This window comes from Triturus cristatus, chromosome 2_1 (assembly GCF_964204655.1).
Source record: "Triturus cristatus chromosome 2_1, aTriCri1.1, whole genome shotgun sequence".
Classification (NCBI taxonomy): domain Eukaryota; kingdom Metazoa; phylum Chordata; class Amphibia; order Caudata; family Salamandridae; genus Triturus; species Triturus cristatus.
Window position 1 is genome coordinate 445588529 of NC_140581.1, and position 22839 is coordinate 445611367.

General features: G+C 44.1%; 1 protein-coding gene across 1 annotated transcript in view; it reads right to left on the minus strand.

Moving 5' to 3' along the window:
• Positions 1 to 1008: 1008 nt before the first annotated feature.
• The window catches only part of LOC146865447 (betaine--homocysteine S-methyltransferase 1), a 51161-nt gene continuing 29330 nt past the window's right edge, over positions 1009 to 22839 (minus strand). The window contains exons 3-8 of the mRNA XM_085632254.1: positions 11505 to 11623; positions 4154 to 4345; positions 3915 to 4062; positions 3236 to 3418; positions 1526 to 1754; positions 1009 to 1283 (exon numbers count right to left, since the gene is read on the minus strand). Of these exons, the coding sequence (XP_085488380.1) occupies positions 1109 to 1283; positions 1526 to 1754; positions 3236 to 3418; positions 3915 to 4062; positions 4154 to 4345; positions 11505 to 11623 (1046 nt within the window). The 3' untranslated portion in view covers positions 1009 to 1108. The remainder of the gene's footprint in view (positions 1284 to 1525; positions 1755 to 3235; positions 3419 to 3914; positions 4063 to 4153; positions 4346 to 11504; positions 11624 to 22839) is intronic.

Here is a 22839-nt window from a genome sequence, read left to right on the forward strand (position 1 = left end):
TAAAGTCAGGTCTTTAAGGCCTTCCTGAAGGGAGTATGCATCTTCAGACAAGCAAGATGACGAGGAAGAGTTCCAGAGCCTCGCTGCCCTGACTAAGAAAGCTCTGCCTCCCCATCTTTTTCCGAACACGGGGGACAACAATCCAAGTGTGACGAGCGAAGATTTCTTGTTGGAATGTACCATTAAAACATGGTTTTAATTCCATCAGGGCTTTATGAACGATACGAGGTGTCAAACATAACGCGCCTTTTTCACCAGCAGATAGTGAAGTTAGATTAATCCTTTCGAAACTGACTGACATTTAAGGATATCAAGGGTCAGTCTTGCCACAGCATTCTGCACTATTTGCAGCTTTAAGTCGTCTTGCTGGTCCCAAAGTGTAGTACATTGTAGTCAATTCTAGAGCAAACAAACACTGAGGCTAATGGTTTGCGATTCGGGGTGGGAAATGGATTGTGCGTCAATCAGGTCAAGACAATGGCGCATATCATTAGCATGTCAGGAGAGAGGACAAGAGGGCACAGCAGCCCTTTACCGGTTGTGTTAATCCATGTCAAATATGCTGCTTAAAGGTTGATGCACACAACGAGGCTTTATTTCTGAAGGAGAAACACTAGTCCTTTTGCGTGTTTCCTGGAATTGTGTTTCTCCTCTGAAGAAACTATGAAGAGAACGGTATAGCCTGGGCCTCAAGGTGCTCCAGCTGCCCCTCCAGCTTTTGGAGTATCACAATGCATTCATAGTGAAGGTGCAAAGTCTTTGTCGAGGAAACAAGTACCAGCAACAGCACATTTTCAACTGACAGCAATCAAAGCAACCAAAGTTCTTAAGTGGGAGATTCCACTGCAAGCAAAAAGGGGTGAAGAAAGAACAGATGCAAAATGTCAGCACTATATGGGGAGGGATGGACGACCACAGCAGTACTGTACAAAAGATTGTTTGAGGTGATCTGTACCACTACACATGAACTCGCATCAAGAGAACTTTAACAAGGTAAACATCTTCAGACCGATTTCAGAGGTTTTATTTTTTCATTTGCTAACAAACAGGAAAGTCAATTAGGGAAACATGTGGAACGTGTGAACCTTCGCAGGATAAGTGAGACATTTCACAGTTTCTGTTTCGCGAACAGCTCCTTGAGTTGGTCCTCTGTGGTGGCCTCCTTCTGCTGCATCAGCTCGGCTGCTCCTTTGGTCACTCCCCAGGCATCAGGCCTGGACATTGAAGGACAATATGGTCTGCCAGATGCAGGGGCTATTTTCTCCCAGTAATCCCTTCGTGCCCTGTAAGGAGAAAGAGCGCAAGAGATAATGCAACACCAAATCAAAGTTCCAGGGAAGACTATTCAATTATATGCAAAGCTCCATACCACTGAGACCCTATGCCACCAATGCTAAGAAAAGGGAAGCACGAGTTATTTGTGCCATCAGTGCCAAGTAAAGGAAGTACGAGGTATCTGTGCCTGCAAGACATTTAGGCTAACCTACTGAGGCATAGTAAGGGCGAAAACCAAATCATACTGTACCTTGCTCTAACCCAGGGTTTCGTGTGCATGTCCAGACCACTGCCCCAGCTGCCATGCTTTTCAGATCCTGTTGGCAAAAATCCTCTTTCTGGAGCAAGCTCCTCTGCTATTGCTCGGATGTGGTAAGGTTCAAATCCACAGCAGCCGCCGATGTACCGGATACCAAGATTGTAAGCATCCCTCGCATATTTCTGAATATCCCACCTGGTGACTATTCTTGGCTCCAAAGCTGCAAGAAAATGATACCACAAGTGTCAATGTTTAAGCTACTGAATTATGATCGCAGTGGTTTTAATACGGTTGATCAACAATTTACTGCCAAATCAGAGGATACCCAAGGCAGTGTACAACCAGTATTTTGCAGTTGCCAGGTTCAAGGAAGCGTGCCATTCTCTAGTTTGATGTAGGCATCACTCCCAGCAATTCATCCCAGCAACTAATTCATGTCGAAAATTCTGCATTCAACTTCCACAGCAAGAGCACGAATCCATACTGTTGTCTGCCCATTCCACACGAATAGGGCACTATCCCTCCTATACGGACTAGCACGGAAGGAACACTGTCCGCTTCAGTAAGCATTATACAGCTTTGTAGTGTGTTCAATGCATACAAACACTACATAATCTCTCCCATGCTTTTTAGGTCTGGGTTTTGACAGCAGAGGTGTCAGACTGAATACTTACAATGTACAGTGCCCATTGCGTTTACCCCCTTCAACCACTGGCTTACTTTGGCCAGTCTTTGGTTTGATACGGTCACTCATTGGCTCAGCAAAATGTTCATCTTATTCTACTGGCTATAAGACTGCATCCGTCCACCTTCACTCGAATGCTTGCAGTGAACTGTACATGGGACTATTTTACAATTGTTGCCCCATCCTGATGGATTGGTGTGTTTACATCTCACGGTTAGCACTAAAAACCTACCTTTTCATTGTAGCAGTTGGGAGTCGAGTTTGGACTTCCATGCTCAGAGAGGACAATTGGATTGAGACCCAAGTCAGTGCTCTCAGTGGACTTGCTTTCACAGTCTAATTTAATGGAATGAACTCACTGTAGTGTTTATGCACCAGTCATACAACATCTAAATCGAATAATTTTTTGACTTGGCTCATAACTACATGCAAGCCCCCCCCCCAGCTCTTGCAAGGGTTACCTGCATCTTCACATAACAAATGTAACCCATTAAAGTGGAATAGCTCCTTCCTCTACAGTCTTTTAGGATTCGAATCCGCCAGTCCTAGCCACGTGCACTCGGTCTTGCAGTTTAACTGATCCAGCAGACCCCAATTCAGATATTTTCTGGGTATTCATTACACAAATCCTGGTCATACTGGCAACATGTACCATTTCACCAGCATATCCTCAGAACATAAAATGTATACTGCTGTACCCTTTATGGCAACCTAGTACCTATAAATCACAACCTACTCTTGCTATCATTGCCTACTCTGTCTTAGATGCATCCTGGGGTCCAGCCAAAGTCTGGAGACAAATGTTAGGCAAAATATTCATCCATATCATAGCTACAAAGCAATGCGATTTGCGGCCTATAGTTCTGCTTTCTTTTTGCATAACACCCGGTAGAGCAATAGGTGTAGTTTTAATTAGGAAAAGCTCAACATAATCAGGTAAACAATATGGCATGCAAGCAACCCATTTAGTTTCCACTAAATTGAAGTGTTCCACCTGGCATTTGATTCCAACTTACCAAAAGGAAACTCTGGAAGATCAATGAATCCCTGTTTGCCACAGTCTGGGGTGTGGTAAGCGAGTGGTTGGACCATCAGATGTGCTTTGACGTTTGCTGCTTCCAGGCCCTCCTTCATGAGTTTCATGGTTTTCAGAGAAAACGTTGGGTCAAAATGGCAGTTCACGCCGACAATTTCTGCACCTAAAACCACAAATCCAGACAAGATTTGTAAATCTGAAATCAATGCAACTGGACTGCTTCAAATAGAAAGGTGTTGTGCCCGATTAAGGGGATACACGGAAGTGTAATCTACACCCGTTCATCCAAAACCAACATACAAATCGTTCACTGGGCAAGAGCTAGGTGCAAAAAATGTAAATAAAGAAATAAAAATACACGTCAGTCTCCCCCTCATTTCACCACATTAATTCAAGCAGTTTGCTAGAGTGAGAAAAAGCCGAAATACCAATATCAGATATATATATATATTTTTTTTAAAGGGCATGTGACAAGAGCTGCCTTGATCCCAAGATGTACGGATTATTAGCACACGCTCAATGTGAAAGAACACCCACACTCTAAAGTGATCATCTTCACTTCAATTAAAAGCGGGCATGCTCAGAGCCAGGGCTGGCAAGATCCAGCATAAAGGCAATGGCGAGGCTCACGAGTGCAACTCCAGGCAGACCAAACTCACCGGCCTTGACCAGCCTGACTGCACATTCGCCAGGCGACACCCCGTTCATGTCCCCCTCCGGTCCGATGCACATGGTGGCGGCTACTGGCAGCCCGGACTCCTTCAGCACCTCGACAGCCCAGGCGGCTTCCTCCACGTGTTCAAAGTACTGAGGTAAAAAAGGAACCGCGTGTTAAGCGAACTCCAAGTTTAATGTCGCGGTCTCACTAGTTTGATAATATTTAAAAGTGTTCGTCTACCTCTGCAATTAAGAAATCCACTTTTTTACAAGTGAAGACTCCCAGCTGCTGTCGGAAGATGCCCTTCACCTCCGTCTCGCTCTTGTTGCTGAGGTAAGAGGGGGTCTGGCTGACCCCGCCGGCCACCAAAGCATCGCCCTCCGCGGCCACCTCTCTCGCAATGTCACAGGCCGCTTCGTTCACCTTCCGCCCCTGCAGACAGAACAGAGGTGATCTGGTTACACTTAGTCCTAAGTGGGAGAAAGCCCTTCGCCAAGAGGGTCAAATAGTTGAGAAAAGCAAAGAGGCCGGTTTTATTTCTTCCACATCTTGCACTACTAGGATAGTTATTCTTTCAGTCCATTGGTACAGACAACAGTACATTCATCAATAAATACACCCATTGACTAAATTACGCATCGATTTGCGCAAGGACGTGAACGCTTTAAAACAGATTGCAGCAGGTCAAATTTTCTATAAAGTAACTCATAAGATGGCAATTTGGAGAACACTCAATACAGTGGCCATGTAGGTGTGAGGAAGTGTCCTCAAGGAAGGATTCTACTCCCTCTGTATGCCAAGGGAAAAAAAGACCATGCCACATTACTGTCCAGTGGCCCCATTAGGCAGGCAAAGAACCATTCCAGGTACAATCCTTCAATTCAAACTAACCCGTAAACCACAAGGATTCTGCAATCAATCCTGTACACTTCAAGGGCAGCCACTGTGGTCCAGGCCAACTGCATTGTGGTCTTGGTATGTGGACTTCACCACTGCGTTTAATCATTACTGGGCATGGACTATTCTGCAACACATGCATTTGTTCAAATGTGGTCAGGCAGTATCACTACACTGGTTTGATGCAGGGCTGCCCTTTACTCTCCACTTTAACCTGAATTGGAAGATCTGAGTAGTGTCATCAGTAGCTTCCCCATGAAATGGGCAGACACTACTGCCGGTGACCCAGTTAAATTAAAATGGACCATAGCATGGAGTAAAAGGTCTATGTAATGGATGCCTACAAGGTAGAAAGTCACAGCAGTGCACATCTTCAATCCCAGATGGAAGTCTGCAACACCGCTGCCAAGTACAAGGAGGTGGTCAAATACTTGGAAACTGTTTTGCCATCTGTACCGCCAATTTTACTTTCCCAAATGGTAATTGACTGGACCAAAAGCATGGAAACCATCCATCATCCAGCTTAAGAGGGAAAAGAGCGCTGCTGCCCCCCCCCCTCCCCATAACTCGCGCATCAGAAAAGTACAAAAGACCAATCAAAATGGATAACCTTATTCCTGTAAACTTGCAAATTCCCATCCCCCCCCAAATCCTCGCACATCAGACATTAGACATCGCAGGCAACTGCTCAATTTTAACAAGTCGGGGAATGTGGCAGAGCGACTTTGATACAGTGCTCCAACCACACGCCAACCCTCAACCGTGTCAAAGTCCTGTTCCGAAGGGGTGCATAACACATGCAATCTTAGGCCAAGTATTCTGCATCTTGGAAATCTAGACCAGGAACCAATGACAGACAGACCAGTGGTGGGCCAGCCAATGCAGCACTGTAGCAACAAAATGATAGAAGGAATGCTGACCATTGCCAAACATTCACCCCCAGGAACATATCTGGGTTATATCCCTAGTTTTCCTTTGCCATGCCACCCCAGTTTGGACCTAGACATATGCAAATCAGTTTTGACCCTGATCCATGGGAACAGTCCAGCCCGAACTGCAAGGCCAGGCCCTCCCAGGACCGGAAACAACCATCCTGGGACCGGTTTCGGGGTATCCAACAGCCAGGCTAGCTTGAATCCAGTGGCATAGCGAGTACAGAACCCAACTGCTGCACTGTAGCCTGGAAGCAAATGTAGCCAGACATTAGGTCAAGAACACAGTTGTGGCATGGTAAACCAAGTGGAAGCAAAGCTGCAGCAGCAGACATGCAAATGATCCATCCGTCTGCATGTAGGATCATGACTGGTCTGAAAAAAGTCAGAGGTTTCTGTATTCTGGGAGGCAAAACATGGCACAGCTACTAAAGGAAGCACTGGAAACCGCTGATTGTGCATGGAAGGGCTATTCTGTGATGTGCGCATGAAGGGCACAGAGCAGCTACCCAGAGCCCTGCAGTAATAACACTGAGCGCTTGCTGCTCTAATTCTTTTAAGTGCAGGTACTACTTGACCCAGAATACCCATTTGATGCCGAGAAATGTCAGTAGTTGCCCAGAGCTTTGGGGCACTGCTGAGAAGGGCAGGTACTGAGAACTGTAACTTCCCATTGAACCACAATTTAGAAGCAAACTTGATCAAGTGATGGCAAGACTTCAGGGAGTCAGCCTCCACTGAACTTGCAAAAATACAAGTACACCCAACAGTCACGAGAGGGGTCGTAGCAAATTCAGGAAAACACACGAATCACTTATTCTGTTAATTTGGAACACTTTTTTCTTCTTCCCCCTACAGGAGTTCAGTGCCATGATGCCTGGATGTTGGCAGTCCAAATATTTAGTTTTTTTATGTACAAGTACAGTCAGCACACAAGGAATACATTGAAGATACAAGAAGAGCATGTGGCGTATTAAGGGGCCCAAGGTGATCAACACCGGATCACGGAAAAAAAATATATATCTGGGTATCCACTTAAATGAAACTAGCATGGTGGAGGCGATGCCTGGCTGGAAAAAGTGTAATAGACTTGGACGGGGCCACAATACTTGCTGCCACAGAACAAGGAGGTAACCCACAATTAATCCGAAGGACCTGGCTAATTTATTATACAGACCAACAATGGTCCGATCAGAGAAAGCAACAAGAGGCAAAGGAGAACTGAATACATCAAAAGCTCTCCTACCACTATGCGGATTAAATCTAAGATTGTTCATTGCCATAGTCACAAGGTTAGGGCAGCAGACAAGATTGCAAAAACAGAAGATTAAACTTTTAGAAATGCAACTGTGTATGTGCCTTAGTTAAATCAATTATAAGTCAGTCTCAAACCACATTCTTATTTGTACATTGTACTAAACTCTTAGGTCCACAAATGAATAAAGTGATAAAGGCGAGTACTCTGAGAAGGTGCTTCTGTGGATAAGGAGTTAATACCAAAAAAAAAAAAAAAAAAGCCTTTAGACCTTTCCACAAATTGTACATTGAAGCCTGTCCAGTATACAATTTCTATATAACATTGCATCTAGAAGTGGTCCAGTTACGTTACAACTGCCACTCTGCACAGATATCAAAACGATCTAGATTTAATGAAAGCGCAACGACGTTTCAACCACACTCTGAGGAGGAAGGGGGCCACTGAATGCCTCAAACGCAGGTCTTCATCAGGACCATGAAGGTGAAGGAGACATCAGGACTAGGAAGGTGAAGGAGCGACCTTCCTAGTCCTGATAAAGACCTGTGTTTGAGGCATTCAGTGGCTCCCTTCCCAGGTGTTGTGTCGAAACGGCGACACTTTCAAGTCTGGATCATTTGGACATCTGCAGAATGGTAACTTAACTGGACCACTTCTAGATGAGACCTAGTATACAATTTCTATATAACCTGACAGGCTTACATGTACAATATGATTTGTGAAAGGTCTAAAGGACATCTCTCCTTTTTTCTACTCCTTATCCACACGAGCACAATCACCTTCATCACTTTATCCATTTGTGGAGCTAAGAGTTTGATACAATGTATAAATAAGAATGTTTGTCTTAGAAGTGAGGTGAACAGTCAAATTATAGATTTTTAAATATCGAAGTACATTTATATCGAGTTTTAAATATTGTAGGGACAGAATATAGACATCAAGATTGACAACCAGAATATCGACCTTAAGGTAAGAAATATCGATGTATTCTATATTTTCCGTTAAGTATTGTACTGTATTTTTTTTTAAAATATATGTATTATTTTTTAGAAACTAGTAATGAATTTTAAGTAATTATTCACACCAATAACTAATAATTTATTAATTGGTAATTAAACTACTTGATAATTTTATTTTTTGTATTTTATTATTGGTGTGTTGTGGGTTTATAGGGGAATGGGAAGTAATTTTTGTAATTAATAAAAAATTGGGTATTAATCTTTTGGTTAATTATTTATTGGTATTTATAATTATTTTTTGTTAATTTGGTTATTAATGTTTATTAAATAATATGTATTGGTATTGATATGTTTTAATTATTAACTGGTTATTAATGTTTTATTAAATATTTATTGGTATTGATAAATAATGTATTAATTGCAAATTAAATTGTGGAGTGTGTTTATTGGGGATATTATAGGGTGGGAAGTATTTATTAAAATAATTTTATATTTATAGTTTAATTACAATATTTAATTCATAAGTATGTTATTTTTAACACCTACACTATGCAACGCTTTCCCTACTGTTGCCCTCTCTGGAGTGGGAATAGTAATGTATACCCCTACACCAGTGGTTCCCAAAGTGTGCGCCGCGGCACCCCGGTGCCCCGCGATTAGAAGCCAGGGGCGCCGCGCAGGATGTGGGAGATTGCAGCGCAACACTTGTTGTAAAAGACTCCGATGCAGCACCAAAACTCAGATCCCCAGCAGCATTGGAGAGGCACAGCGGGATGGCAACACTCACACCTTCAGCCCTGTCATGAGCTGTTAAGTCGTGTTTGAAGGTGACTGAGAGGGAGGGGCTGCAGCTTCGGTCGCAGGGGCATCTTTTCAGATGCAAACAACCCTGAATGCGTCGTGTCATGTCTCTGCAATTTAGAGGGGCCTCACACAATAAAATCGTAGAACAGGCCCTGATTAAACCGAGGCAGCACGTGGTTCTCTCCACAGAGTTTAATTCATGTTACTAAATTGTAAGAAAACCTCGGTTCTTCAAACATCAGTCTAAAATGTAATAAAATAAAGACATGGCACAATTGCACCCACACTGATTAACAGTATGGAGGACAATCCGTTAAATCAGTTCTCTTGGAGTATCTCCTTTAAGTACTGTACATCACAGTGGGGGATGGCAAAACTAACATTTTTGACAGAGACCCTGTCTCGTTGTCTTGTCCAGCCTGGAAGAGACAAAGATAATAGAATACTGCATGCCCACCCCTGTGCCCACCCTGGTGGATCCTGTTCCCCCTCATGTGATGGCTCCTGCCCACCCCCCCCCCGTGGTGGCTCCTGTCCCCCTTCCCCCCCAAAACCTGTGATGGCTCCTGTTCCCCCCCCCCCCCCCCCCCCCCTTCATGGTGGATCCTGTCTCCGCCCTGGGTGGTTTCTGTCCCAGTCCTGGAATGGCTCCTGCAGCGTGGGTGAAGTTCTTGATGGGCCTCTTCTCAAAAAGGCTCAGCTCAAAGTTAATATGAAAAGGTGAGCGAGTAAGTGAAGGGATGGGTGGATGGCTGGATGAATTAGTGAAAGGGTGAATGGATGAAAGAAAGATTGAATAGATGGAGAATGAGAGAGGATGGATGGATTGGTGAGTGAGTGGAAGGATGGATGAGAGAAAAGGTAAATAGCTGGATGTATGGGTTGAAGGGTGGATGGATGGGTTGAAGGGTGGATGGATGAGTGAAAGGATGGATGTCTGAAAAGGTGGATGATGAGTGAGTAAGTGGGAGGATGGAGGTGTGAAATTATGGATGGATTGATGAATTGATAAGTGCAAGGGTGAATGGATGGATGAGTGAAAGGGTGGATGTAAGGATGGATGGGTGAGTGAAAGGGAGGGTAGGCGGACAAAAGGATGAATAGATGAGTGAAGGAGTGAAAGGATAAATGGATGAGAAAGGATGGATGAGTGATCGGGTCAATGGATGATTAATGAGTGGATGAGTAGATGGGTGGGTGGATGGAAGGATGGCCAAGTGAAAGGGTCAATGGAGAAAGGGAGGATGGATGGATGACTGAAAGGGTGGATGGGTGGAAGGAGGAGTGACTGGGTGGATGGATGAGTAGAAGGATGGCTGGATGGGTGAAAGGGTAAATGGCTGGATGGATGGGTAGAAGAGTGGATGGATGCGTGTACAGATGGATAGGGTGAAAGGGTGGATGGATGGATAATGGCTGGATGAGTGAAAGGACGGATGAAGGGATGGATAAGTGAAATTATAGATGAAGGATACATGATGGATAGGTTTGCAAATGGTTGAATAGGTTTGGATATGGCTGGGCTTACTTCTATACTACTGCGCGACCTCCTCTGATGTGTCTGTAAAACTTACCTATTGTCTGACACCTGCCTTTTAGAACTGCACCAGCAGGACCCAGCACACTAAACACTGGGTAGAGGGGATCTGGTGAGCCATCTTGGGTTCATCAGAGCCCACCCCATGTAAACTTCTTGTAACGCCACAGAGCTCCTTGAGCCTTTCTCTAGCAATTGAGATGTACTTTATAAGATCTTTGTGATTGCAAATAAAGTTTTATGATGGTGATGGCTACTCTGAATCCTTCATCACGTCTAGGCTTGATTCTTCATGTATACCAGTGGTTCCCAAACTGTGCGCCGCGGCACCCCGGTAAAAAAAATGGTGGGGAGCCTTGGCCAACTGCCAAGTGGGTCAAGGGAGCCATGGGTCAAAAAGTTTGGGAACCACTGCCGTACACTATCCAAAGCTTTCCCTACTGTTGCACTATGTGAAGATTATATATATATAAAATTTTAAAATGTAGTTATTTTTACATAGGTTTTATTTTTAAAAACATATGCATTTACTTAATTTTACATTATTATTAAAAATGTAAATAAAATATTTTCAACATAGATTTTTACAACGATTCGATATTTTGGTACTTACCATTATGTAGATTGGACTTTGATATTTTTGACTTCGATATTGGTGTCGATTTTTGTAGGTCGATTTTCTGTCCGACATTCACAAGTGAGTTAACTAAACTTTCAGAAATACTATTGTGTATGGGTCTTGATCTTCTGTTTTAGAAATCTTGTCTACTGCCCTAACCTTTTAACTGGATTGAATCTACAATATTGTTCTTTTCACAATAGAGGTAGGAGATCTTTTGACATTCAGTTCTCCTATGCCTCGTTTTTCCGATCGGACCACTGTTATCATAAAACTTGCTGCAGTGCGTGCTCTTTGGACAATCACATGATTTTATGGGGCTATTGGGCTTGGGAGCATGGACATAACTAGTCACCCCACGGCTTTATTTTGAATAGTATTAGAACGGTGAGGCATGCCCTCAATCACACTCCTATTCCTTGCAAAAGGATGTTCTGCACACATTCACGCCATTACTCAGATATTGGCGTTGGCCATGTTATTGGGAGCCAGCCCCTGCTTTAAGAAACTTTGCTTAGATGTAGAAGACAGATCCCACCGACAGGCACCAGTCACAACTTCTGCAATGCTAGCACCTTCTATACTCACAGAAATTTTAGACGCTACGTAGTTGCCTCGGTTTTCCAGCTTGTCCTCGCTCGCATAGAAAGTGAATGTCTGCATGACATTGGATCCAGCACGAAGAAACTCTCGATGAAGCTGTCGGACTGAAACAAAGTTTGCAATTATTCAAGTGAGGAGCTACGCTCAGATGAAACAAAACATTAGTATGTGTACCCTCAAAGCAGAGCAGGTTACCAGCAGTTATCAGGCAGTGACAAACTATTCTTCCTCATACCCGAATTCAAACTCCACAGTAAACTGCCTTAGACAAGCCAGTTTCCATAACTGGTAGACCAGCCGTATAACAATTTAGCTTTGAATAAAGTGGAATTGAATATTAAAGCATAGTTTCCAAACCTAAAGAACTAGAAAACACATCTATTTTAAGTTCTGAAATTCGTAGTTTGCATTAGGAGCATACAAACGTGGTGTTGGTAACATTTCTTGGACGGTCACTTATGCTTGATCTGACTTCCGTTCCTACCTTAGCATCTCTAATATCCGTCTCCAATTCCTACAGCTCAGGGATCTGTTACCTGTGGGGGGGGGGGGGGGGGGGTATATCTATCCACAGCTTTTCTTGCTAATCTTAACCGGTGGCTCAATGCCATATTGACTGCTCGAGTTCTGCTCATTTCCAATTTTCTCCTACTCATGGGAGCATTCTCAGAAGATTTGATATCAAACACTTCTTTTTAACCAAGTGCAGGTTGATAATCCAGTGTGATCAGACCACAGACTCTACTCAACAGCCTTCAGAATTGTGTAGAATTTTCTACCCTTGTTCAGTTCTTGACCCATTGACAATTTGTGACCCATGCAAGAGCTCTGAAGTATCCACAAAAGGACAGTCAAGATTATTTTTTTTTTTTTGTCCTCATTTGCCAATACCTCCATCTACCCACGAGAGCCAACCACCAGACGTCTGCCTTAGACTGATTTTGACGGTCTATCCGCCATATCGTATTCCAGGCAGGATTTGTTGAATAAGGCGGGAGACTACCTCATTAGGCAGAAAAACGGAGAAGCACCAGTCAGTAGTAACAAGACCCAGAGCTTACATGTGAGGGGGGCCGCTTCCCAGGATCTTCTGGAGCCTAGTTGACATAATCATCGGACCCGGGGAAAAAAAAAAAAAAAAAAAAAAAAAAAAAACACCCCGGTATCCTAGCTCCAATTTATTAGGAGATCCCAGAAAGACAAATTCTTATTGGAGCATGATCTGGCCAAATCAATCTTGGAAGTTTCATACAATGATGTCAGCCAAGCTGTGTGTGATGGAGCTTTAGCTTCTACCCAAACTTTGCATATTTGTCGTCTTGCGAGAATAATGGAGTAAAAAAGAAAAGACTTTGCCTGTCCATTTATGTTTTCCTCCAGTCCAAAAATTATTAACGGGAGAGTAACTTTCAGTGATATACTTAAAATAGATTCCAGAGTAGCTGTTACTTCTTCCCAAAATAACCTAATAACCGGGCATTCCATAAACATGTGTATATCTGAGGCAGCCGCCAAATTACACTTATTACATTTCTTCCCTGAAAGAAACTTGGACAGCCTTAGAGGTGAAAAATAGGCCCGGTGCAGGGTAAACAGGTGGTTACGTCTTAGCCAGGCTGGTTTCACTATTTTATAAAGAAAAGAAAAGGATCTAATCCATAAATCCTCACACTGAAGGGCAAACTCATTTCCCCATAACTTATCTGGTAAGATGAAATCTCCATCCGCCTCCTCTACCATAGACCAGTACCAGACAGCCACTTCTTTGCCCCCTTCTTGCTTTTCTACAAGTTGTTTTTCAAATTGGCTATATTTCCCCACTTGAAGACCCTTCCTATTCTGTGCACGTACCCAACTGTCCAACTGTAAATATTTAAACCTGGAAAAGGCCATACCCACCTTTTCCCGCAACACCTCCCAATCTTGTACCCTGCCATCCTCCAGTAATTCTCCCCATCTTTGAATCCCAGCGTCCTTTAACGGAATTGCTAACCTGTCCTGCATACAAAGTGGGAGCCCGGGAGAATCCCAGACCGGCGCAAAGTTTGAGTAATAATGTAGCCTGACATTTTTTCTAATCTTTTCCTGTTAACAGAAGTGAAGTCCTTCTTAGATATAAACTTGGGTTCGGCAAATATTAACTTAGTTTGGGATACCATGAAGGCTTTCATTAGGGGCTGCATAACTAATAGAGCTACCTATAGAAGGAAACTTTATCGGCAGAAGATACAAAACATTGAGATGGAGCTAGCTAGAATAGAGCAACAGCTGGGTCCTAACATCGCTTCCTTGGGGGTGGCAGAAAAACAGGCTAATCTGAGATGTCAGCTTGAAACCATATTACAAGAAAGATTAACTAAAAGATGGGAGGCGAGCAAGATTTCCAATTTTGAATTTGGGGAGGCTGCAGGGAAAGTTCTGGCATGGAAGGTTAAGAAAGAACAGGCTAGAAAATATATCAAAGAAATCCAAAAACATGGAGAGACCACTAATAGGACTTCAGATCGGGAAATAGGAACTGCTTTCCAAGAATTTTTTCAAGAAATATACAAGGAAGAGGTCCGGGACGACCCGGAAGCCAGGGAGAGTTGGTTAAATAACATCGATTTACCACTCCTGCAAACATCACAACGGGTTAGCTTAGAAAAGGAGATTTCAGAAGAGGTGGGAGTTGCGATTGGCCATTTAAAAAAGGGGAAAGCGGCAGGTCCGGATGGCCTACCTGGAGAATTATATCGAGTGATGAGCCCCGTAATTACCCCAATATTGACAAGTCTTTTTAATGGGATTCTTTTGCGAGGAGAGAATTCCCCTGAAACATGGAAAGAGGCCACGATTGTTCTCATTCCAAAGCCTGGAAAAAAGCTTTCAGAGTGTGGGTCTTATAGGCCGATTTCCCTCCTAAATAATGATTACAAAATCTTTACATCAATCTTAGCAAAAAGATTGGGGGAGGTAATCGGATCAATAATCCATCAAGATCAAAGGGGCTTTATAAGAGGACGTCAGTTGGCTGACCATACTCGAGACTTAGTGGGGGCAATTGATATTGAAACTACCTTCTCTCTCCCATTGGCCATCCTGACCCTAGATGCCACAAAAGCCTTTGATAGGGTCAACTGGCCCTATCTGGCGGAGGTTATGAGAAGATTCGGGTTGGGGGATCCCTTTTGTCGGGTAGTTGAGATATTGTATAGTGCCCCCACCGCTAGAATATTAGTTAATGGCACTTTAACAGATTCGATAAAAATTACTAGAGGCACTAGACAGGGCTGCCCGTTATCCCCGTTATTATTCAACCTTTATATTGAGCCGTTTGCCTACGCTCTGAGAGAGGAAGTGGACATTCTTCCCTTTGTATTTGGTGAATGGGAGAAGCGGACAGCACTTTACGCGGATGATATCCTGGTGTATACGTCAGACCCGCGGAGAGCTTTCCCAATGGTAATTAAAAAGGCAGGAGAATTTGGGCAAATTTCTGGATATGACATCAACCCCAGTAAAACAGAGATTATGTGTTGGAACGTTCCAAATATACAGTCTACAGTCGTAACATCAATGAGACACTTGGGAATACGTATCACTCAGGATATAGGAAGCTTGGCACAGATCAATTTAGATCGGGTTGCTACAGACTGTAGGAAACTTCTGAGATCATGGACGTTTCTGCCACTCTCGATTTTTGGGAGAATAAATCTAGTTAAAATGTCCATAATACCAAAATTTACTTTCATTTTTAACTCAATTCCCCTGTCCTTCGATCGGAAAAAATTGGAGAAATGCCAGCGAGAAATAAATTCCTTCATCTGGAATTTTAGAACAGCTAGGCTGGCCTGGAAAAAGTTGAGAAGGAGGAGGGAAAAGGGGGGGTTGGCTTTGCCAGACCTGTTATATTATGCATGGGCATTTCAGCTAACCTATTCAAGGATGCTTTTGAAAACCCCCGCAATATCATCTTTGGGGGTTATGTTCAGGGCCATGTTAAGGGGAGTAGACATACTACCGGATGGCTTTCTATTTAAGTTTGGAGACATGAAATACTTCAAGAAAGTTAGACTAAAGATTTTGCAGTCAGCCATATCAGACAGTCAAGATTATACAAAACTCCCAAAATAAAATACACAAATATTCTCCCAGTTAGGATGCTTTGTTAGCCTAGGTCAGGGCTATTAAGACAATCCTTTGAGCAAACTGGATGTGGGGAGGGCTAGGATGCTCTAGTACTCTGCCCAGTTCAACCAAATAATCTTAATTACAAGCACCGACTGCCTCGAGCAGGCTCCTTTAAAGCAGGACTTGCAGTATACTAAGCGGCAAAACTGGAGGTGTTGTGGCTAAACGTCAATGGAGTAGGGCGCAAGCTGCAGCGCTCACAGCCAAACTGCCATCCTGGGACATACCGTCTATATCATGACCAGGGATAAAATTCAAATTGGGGAGGGGGTGGGGAAATGGGAGGAGAGAATTAAATATATATATATTTTTTTTCCAACACTGCTGGCAGCCTCCAGGCTCTTCTCTCCAGATTGTGGGCCAGCAGTCCCTCAGACACCAGTACAGGATCCTCACCCAATCCTGGCAATGTTCTCAATTGCATGAAAGCAGCACCAGGATTGGTCTGAGCAGTTTGGTTTGCCGCTCAGACAGTGCCTGGGAGTCTGCTGTTTCTCCAACCCAGCTGTGCAATACACTTAAGTGCACATGACAGTTTAACAGGCCATCTTAGGCTGGCTAAACTGTCAGTGGTGCAGACACTGATCAGGGCAAGAGCCACGAGGAGAGGGGAGCTACCCGCTCCCACCCAGTCACTCAGAGAAAAATGGCAAAAAAGTATGTAGCCAAGGGGACCTGTAGTCTCCCGATAATGGTGCCTCACTTGTGAGGCTAGGACTAGTGCCAGCAACAGGAAACTGCACAAAACACAACGACACCACATTCTCAGTGAAAACTTACTTTTTTTGCTAAGTGCCTAGCTGTAGATTTTGAACCCTAGCTCTGCCGGCACTTGGGGAAACCTAGCAAACCTAAACATTATTGAAAACTAGACAACCAGGGAAATCCAGGAAGGGGTTGACTTATTTGGCTTCCAGCAGGTTGTTACCCAGAATCCCTTGCAAACCTCAAACTTTGTCAAAAAAAAAACATTTCTCTCATTTCTGTGGTGGCAAGTTCTGGAATCTGCATGGATGCACAAAATTCTTACACCCACCCCGCATTTCCCCCCCCCCCGCCCCCCAAGTCTCCCTAGAAAAAAAGCCACCTCACTCACGTACCTGCGACAGTCAAGGGTCCAAAACATACTGAGGAGACAATTACCCATCACAAAACAACCTGGTTTTGCAAAGAGGGTCACCTGGGTTTTCGGCCCCGGGCTTGGCGGTCAACTTGGGAAACCTACCAAACCCACACATTTCTGTAAACTAGACACCCGGGTGGGGGGGCATGTGTGGATACCCCAATGTTTTTCTACCCAGAATCCCCTGCAAACCTCAAATGTAGCCAGAATAGAAACAAACATTTTCCACATGTGTGGAATCATTGTGCTGGCACAATGTCCTACCACAGTGTTCCCCCTCAGTCTCCAGATTAAAAGGATGCCTCACTTGTGTGGGTGTCCAATACAGAATTGCCTAAAAACGCATTTAAAAAAAAAAAATTGCACATAAAATTCTTGGTGCTATACCCTTAATCCCTAGGTTTTTGGCTCCTCAGTCCCAGGCCCTTGCCCCATCCACCTCTACCTCTACCTCTGTAAATCGCCAAGTCAGAGTTCCAAGAGATTGTTGAGTCACTGGGTCCAAAAACATTCAATTACCCAAGATAAACTAAAGAGCTGGGAGGAGATAGTACACTCCAGGAGGGGAAGCTGCACAAAAGAACAATTGATGGACAGAATGCAGAACAATGTCACATCCATCCCAGTACAGAGAGCGGAGCCTAAATACATTGTTTTTTGCTCCCCATGCCATTCCAGTTTGAATGGAACCATATGCAAATCAGTCTTGAGCCTGTGCCCAATGGGAACAGTCCAGCCTGAACTGCCATGACCGGTCCTCCCTGGACTGGAAACAAGCATCCTAGGACAGTTTTCAGAATGTTTGATTTTCTCTGCATTCCTTCCATCATCTGTGTCTTTTGCAATAAAGAATATGGCATGGGGGAAGGTACATGGTGTAGATGGGCTACCTGTGGAGTCCTTTGCCACATAGGGAAGCAGTGCCTACACAGGGGATCCACTTGAGGCACCAGTGGTTCATCTACTGAAGGTAGCATACAGACTATTTTGTCAATGCTAAACTTAGACTACAAGACTTAGTCTGGTGCCGACTACAGTCCTATTAACCCACATAACCAGGATGACCACGTAGATCAGGCAGTTTAGGTATCGCCTAGCTATTGCGTTTACGCAATCGCTATGCGAGACTCTAGTAAGAGGGGCATTTCAAAGAGCTCCCAAAAGTGGATTGCATGGCGAGCACGCGCACAATCATGTGCATTGTGCCGCCATGCAATCAGTTTGGGGAAGCGCTTCAGCCCACTGGCACGTGTAGCCACAGCATCATACTTCAAAGGGTCCACTCCCCCGCCTGGAATGCGCTCCCCCGCCCCAGCATGCCGAGAGATTGTTTTTTGTGGAGCTGTCTGCAAGTGCTCCTCCTCACAGCTCGGTTTCCTAACTGCAGGATAAAGACTGCCTTGCTTTCTCACACCACTTCATTCCTTCTTTATTTTTTTAAATTAATCAGCTTTTATTTTAGTCACGTTTTTCCATAAATCAAAATTTGCCTCCAGATATGCACCCTCTTTTCTTCTCGGCTTCCCTCATTCCAGGTCCCTACTCTCCTTACGTCTTCACCTCCTTCCGTCATTCCTCACATCCTCCATCACCTCTTCATTACTTATTCCACGCTCCATTCTTCCTTTAATTTTTATTTACTCCACTTCTTTCATCCTGTTTTCTTGCCGATTAATCCTGTTTACTATTTTTTTAAATGTATTTAATGCATTTTTACATAGCGCGGACTTTACCCGAAGGTGTCGCAGCGCTGCACAATAGAACCAGTTACGTTACATGAGAGAAAGGTTACAAAATAGAACTTTATAAAAATAAACAGGAGACTAGGAGAGGTAGAGGGCTTGTGTGACCCTAGAGCACAGTGTCTGATCAGACCGCACTTCTGTATGGACCAGTCTCTCTTTAAAGGTCTGTACCTCAGCCCTGCAGTATTTTCAGCAGAGCGTTTGGCACCATTAAAGAGGGGGCAAAGTCCCCTCCTATAAAGATGCCAGCACTCACTCTGCATCTTCAGACGGAAGGCTATAAACCACGCCCTCAAGATTTGGGGGGGGGGGGGGGAAGGGGGGAGTTGGGGAGGGGAGTGAAGACCCAATCTGCCACACCAACATCTTGTACACAGTTCATTCCCCAAACAGGAATACCTGCAGGGCATGCGCCACCGGCCCATCTTTTCAAGTCTCCTCCTTTCTATGATGACACTGGGCAACAGACCCCGCCTTCTGCACCCCCTGTACACTGCTCTCGATTTCCCACTTCTTGTGCTGTGGCCTACCCGTCATCCCTCCCTGCTTTCAATACCTGGTTCCAGTACTCGCCATCCCTTATTGTGTACCCCATTACTGTGCGCATGCGTGGATTGGAGATAGGTTGACGCCACATAGCAGCCTACAAACCTTGCCTGCCTGAGCCAACCATACCTAGAAACAGTGGACATCGGACACTGCACTCAGGTCATGTGGGGTGATCAGACGGCCATGCGAGAGCAGCACCTGCCATGCATATTTCACCCTCGGCAGAAACATCAGAACTATCAATGTGGCGACTGCAGTGGTACTGGGGTCTCCCAGCAAACATACAGCTGTCTTCAACCAAAAATCCAGGTCAAATTCACAACACACTGAAACAAACAGTCCATGTACAGCAGCAAATTCACAACCTTTGGCAGATGAATGCATGCAAACACCACACACTCTGCTCCCGCTGCTGGGCATTATATTAGATTCAAGACTTTAAAGCATCCTGGTGTAAAATGTGCAGTCTGCACCTCAACTACCACATGTATGCAGCACTTAGAAAGATAACCAGCAGTATGTGCACTGCCCTAAGTCCAATTACAAAGCTAAGCAGCAGTATGTGCACTGCCCTACCTCCAATTACAAGCCAGTAGTTGGCCGCATGTCCCACGCCCTCCTCCCTCAGCACAGGGACAGGACCCCCTGCACCACGCTCTTTGAACCGCTTGGTGTGTTTCCAGCAGTCATCATTTCACCCTGGACAGCCCCCATGGCCAGGCACACAAAGTACTGGTTCCAGCGGGAGGATAAGTCCTGCCTTTCAGCATACCCCATCCAGTGACCCTCACTGACCAATGGAGACCGCAGGTGCTGCTGCACAAAAACAAGCATTTACAATGCAATAGGTATCGCATTTGATAACGTTTGCGCTATTGGCATTTGTAAATGACAACGCCTTTTATTTATGTTTTGTAAAACTGATAAATATAAGGCACTGCCATTTACAATGCCAACAGCTTAAACTCTCGCAAATGCGAGACCTATTGCATTGTGAATGCTTGTTATACTGGAGTGCAATAATGTGCTCAATAGAAGTCTACTTTTAGTGCAAATGGCTAACACGTTTGAGTAAGAGCAGTGGGTCATGGCAATAAATTGAGAATGCATTCGACGGTCTGAGGTAGGAGTTCCTCCATCGCGTGAGGAGAGAACGGATTAGAACTGGATTTGTGCACTAGACTAGGCTTCTTTACTCAAGACCCACGGCGCGAGTAAAGATTGCAAGAGTGATTTCAGAAAAGTATGGGGTGGGGCAAGAGACTAGACCGGGATGCCTGATCTCCATTGCTTTTCACGTTAGCAGGATATGGCAAGAGCAATAGGATTACTGGAGCGCTTTTGGAAAATATCAGGCCTATGCATAAATTGGACTGCTCACCTGTTGCCACTCAATTGAGATATAAGAGTCAAACACCAGACCTGGGAGGACTGCAATAAGAGGCGAGACCTTGAGTTGCTAATTGAAGGTGTGTGGTGTGGCTGGAGGGAGGCAGCAGGGCGGGGCACATGGTCATCGCCACCCTGCATTTGCAAGCCCAAGTTGCAGCACCCAGTGGCAGAGGGAAGACTGGCAGCACCAACCACATTTACATTTTTATTTTGAGGCACAGCTACAATGGTTCACCCAGTGTATACATGCTGAACCTTGGGAGAAGACACATTTGGATCCAGAGACCTGGGAATTGTTCCAAACACACTGGAACCCCCCCTCCCCCCCTCCCCCCCCCCCCCCCCCTTCGAAAGAGGCCCTTGAGAGTTACTTGTCATATGGCATGGTTGGCTGCACTGCCTGCAAAAAGTCTGTACAAGATGCCTGTGCTCCTTAAATTTGATAAAGTCATCTATAATCCGACTCTTGGCATCCGCATGGGAGCGGCTTGTGCTTCGAATGTGGCGAATTTGTACATGGGCGCTTTTGGAAATAAGTTTCTTCAATGAGATTGCCCCATTGTTTGAGAATATTACGCATTATTTCCGGTTTATTGATGACCTCTTTATTTGGAGTGGACCAGAGGAACAACTTCGGTATTCTGTGGATTAATTTGTATCTTAAATGCATTCCTAAAATCAGCAAGGAAAAAATTGGATTTTTAGATATATGGATTGAGACAGTAGATGAACATAGAGGTTTCATTATATACTAAACCCACTGCACTAAACACTTTTACAACACCAAAGTTATCATTCACGTAGCCAAAAGGATAGTATCCCTTTCAGTCAGTTCCTGCATCTTCGCAGGAACTGTACTTATATGATATCTTTTGAAATCAAAGCGGAAAATTTGAAAATCAAACTCTGGAACAGGATACCCGTTCAGAATAATTAAAGAGTCCTATAAAAAGACGAATTACAACTGTGACACTGTTGCAATCCAAATCTAAAGAAACTCGAGAGTTTAGTATGTCACTAGGCATTCTAATTTTAACAACAAATTGAGTCAAGCGATTAACTCCTCCTGGCATATTCTTAACTCCGGTAATCAGACGAAGACTATACCCAAGCCCATTTTTGCCGTTCGCAGAAATAGGAATCGTTGAAATGTATTGGTCAAATCCATGTTACCAGATAAGAATGAAGTGATCCAGCGCTCCATTTTTTGGAACCAACCCTATTTTAGGTACACATAGATGTGGCGGCTGCCATGCCTGTGCCTTTGTTAAAACGACTTCTAGCCTTCAATGGGGTAACAAGACCTTCCTGTTTAAAGAAATGACTAATTGTAAGACTTCTAACCTGATTTATCTTATCCTTTGCCCATGTGGCAAAGGTTATGTAGGGGAACCAGCAGAGAAATGCGGGTCAGATTTAGTGAACATAAATCTGCCATAAGCAATAAACGAATAGGAGCTCGATTAGTGAAACACTGGCTAGAGAACAAACATTCCATTAATGATCTTAAATGGTTGATATTGGAACGAGTACATACACAAAGGATGGCAATTCTGATGCTCTCAGACGCAAAAGGGAAGTTTTCTGGATATATACCCTCCCGACTTGATAGGCCTCAACGAATATCTTCCCAGGGAAAATGCAATTATGTAAAGTCAGGTCTTGCGATCCTTATGGGGATGGTATGCTGTCAGTATCAGTTTTGTTTCCGCCTTTTTCTATTAGTCTTTTGTGATATATGGTCCTCACCATTTGGCTTTTGAGTGATAGTTTTATATTCTATTGATTTCCCTTAAGGTTGAAACCTTTATTTTTAACTATAGTCTTGTGAATCATTCAGGTTTCCCTTTTCTAAGATGGCAGCTATAATTTTTTTTGGCCTCTTTGGTTTTTTAGGCTAGACACTTTGTTGCCCTTGCTTATGTGATTATTTTTGGTGTGATCTTACTAAATATTACATCCATTGTTTTGTCCGGGTGACAGATGAATAATATTAAAATAATTTTATGGGAGATTATTGGGATGCCCTGCGGCTTTATATCTTCCGTACACTTGAGCATGTATACCTTAACCCTATTTGATGGGTTTGAGCACCTTTAGGTACAGATGGCCGCCATTCAAGGTGTATTTGGTCAGCCTATTTATATTCAATAGCCCTTGTGTACTCTACGGACCCGCGGGATTCCAATATGGCGGTGCCCTTGGGTTAAATAAGGATGACTTTCACTGACTAGTCTATTCTTATTCACTCTACGGATCCGTGGAACTCCATTATGGCGGTGCCCTCGGGTCATCGGAGGAGAATTCCCACGGACTAGGTTACTTGTAAAGTTTCAGG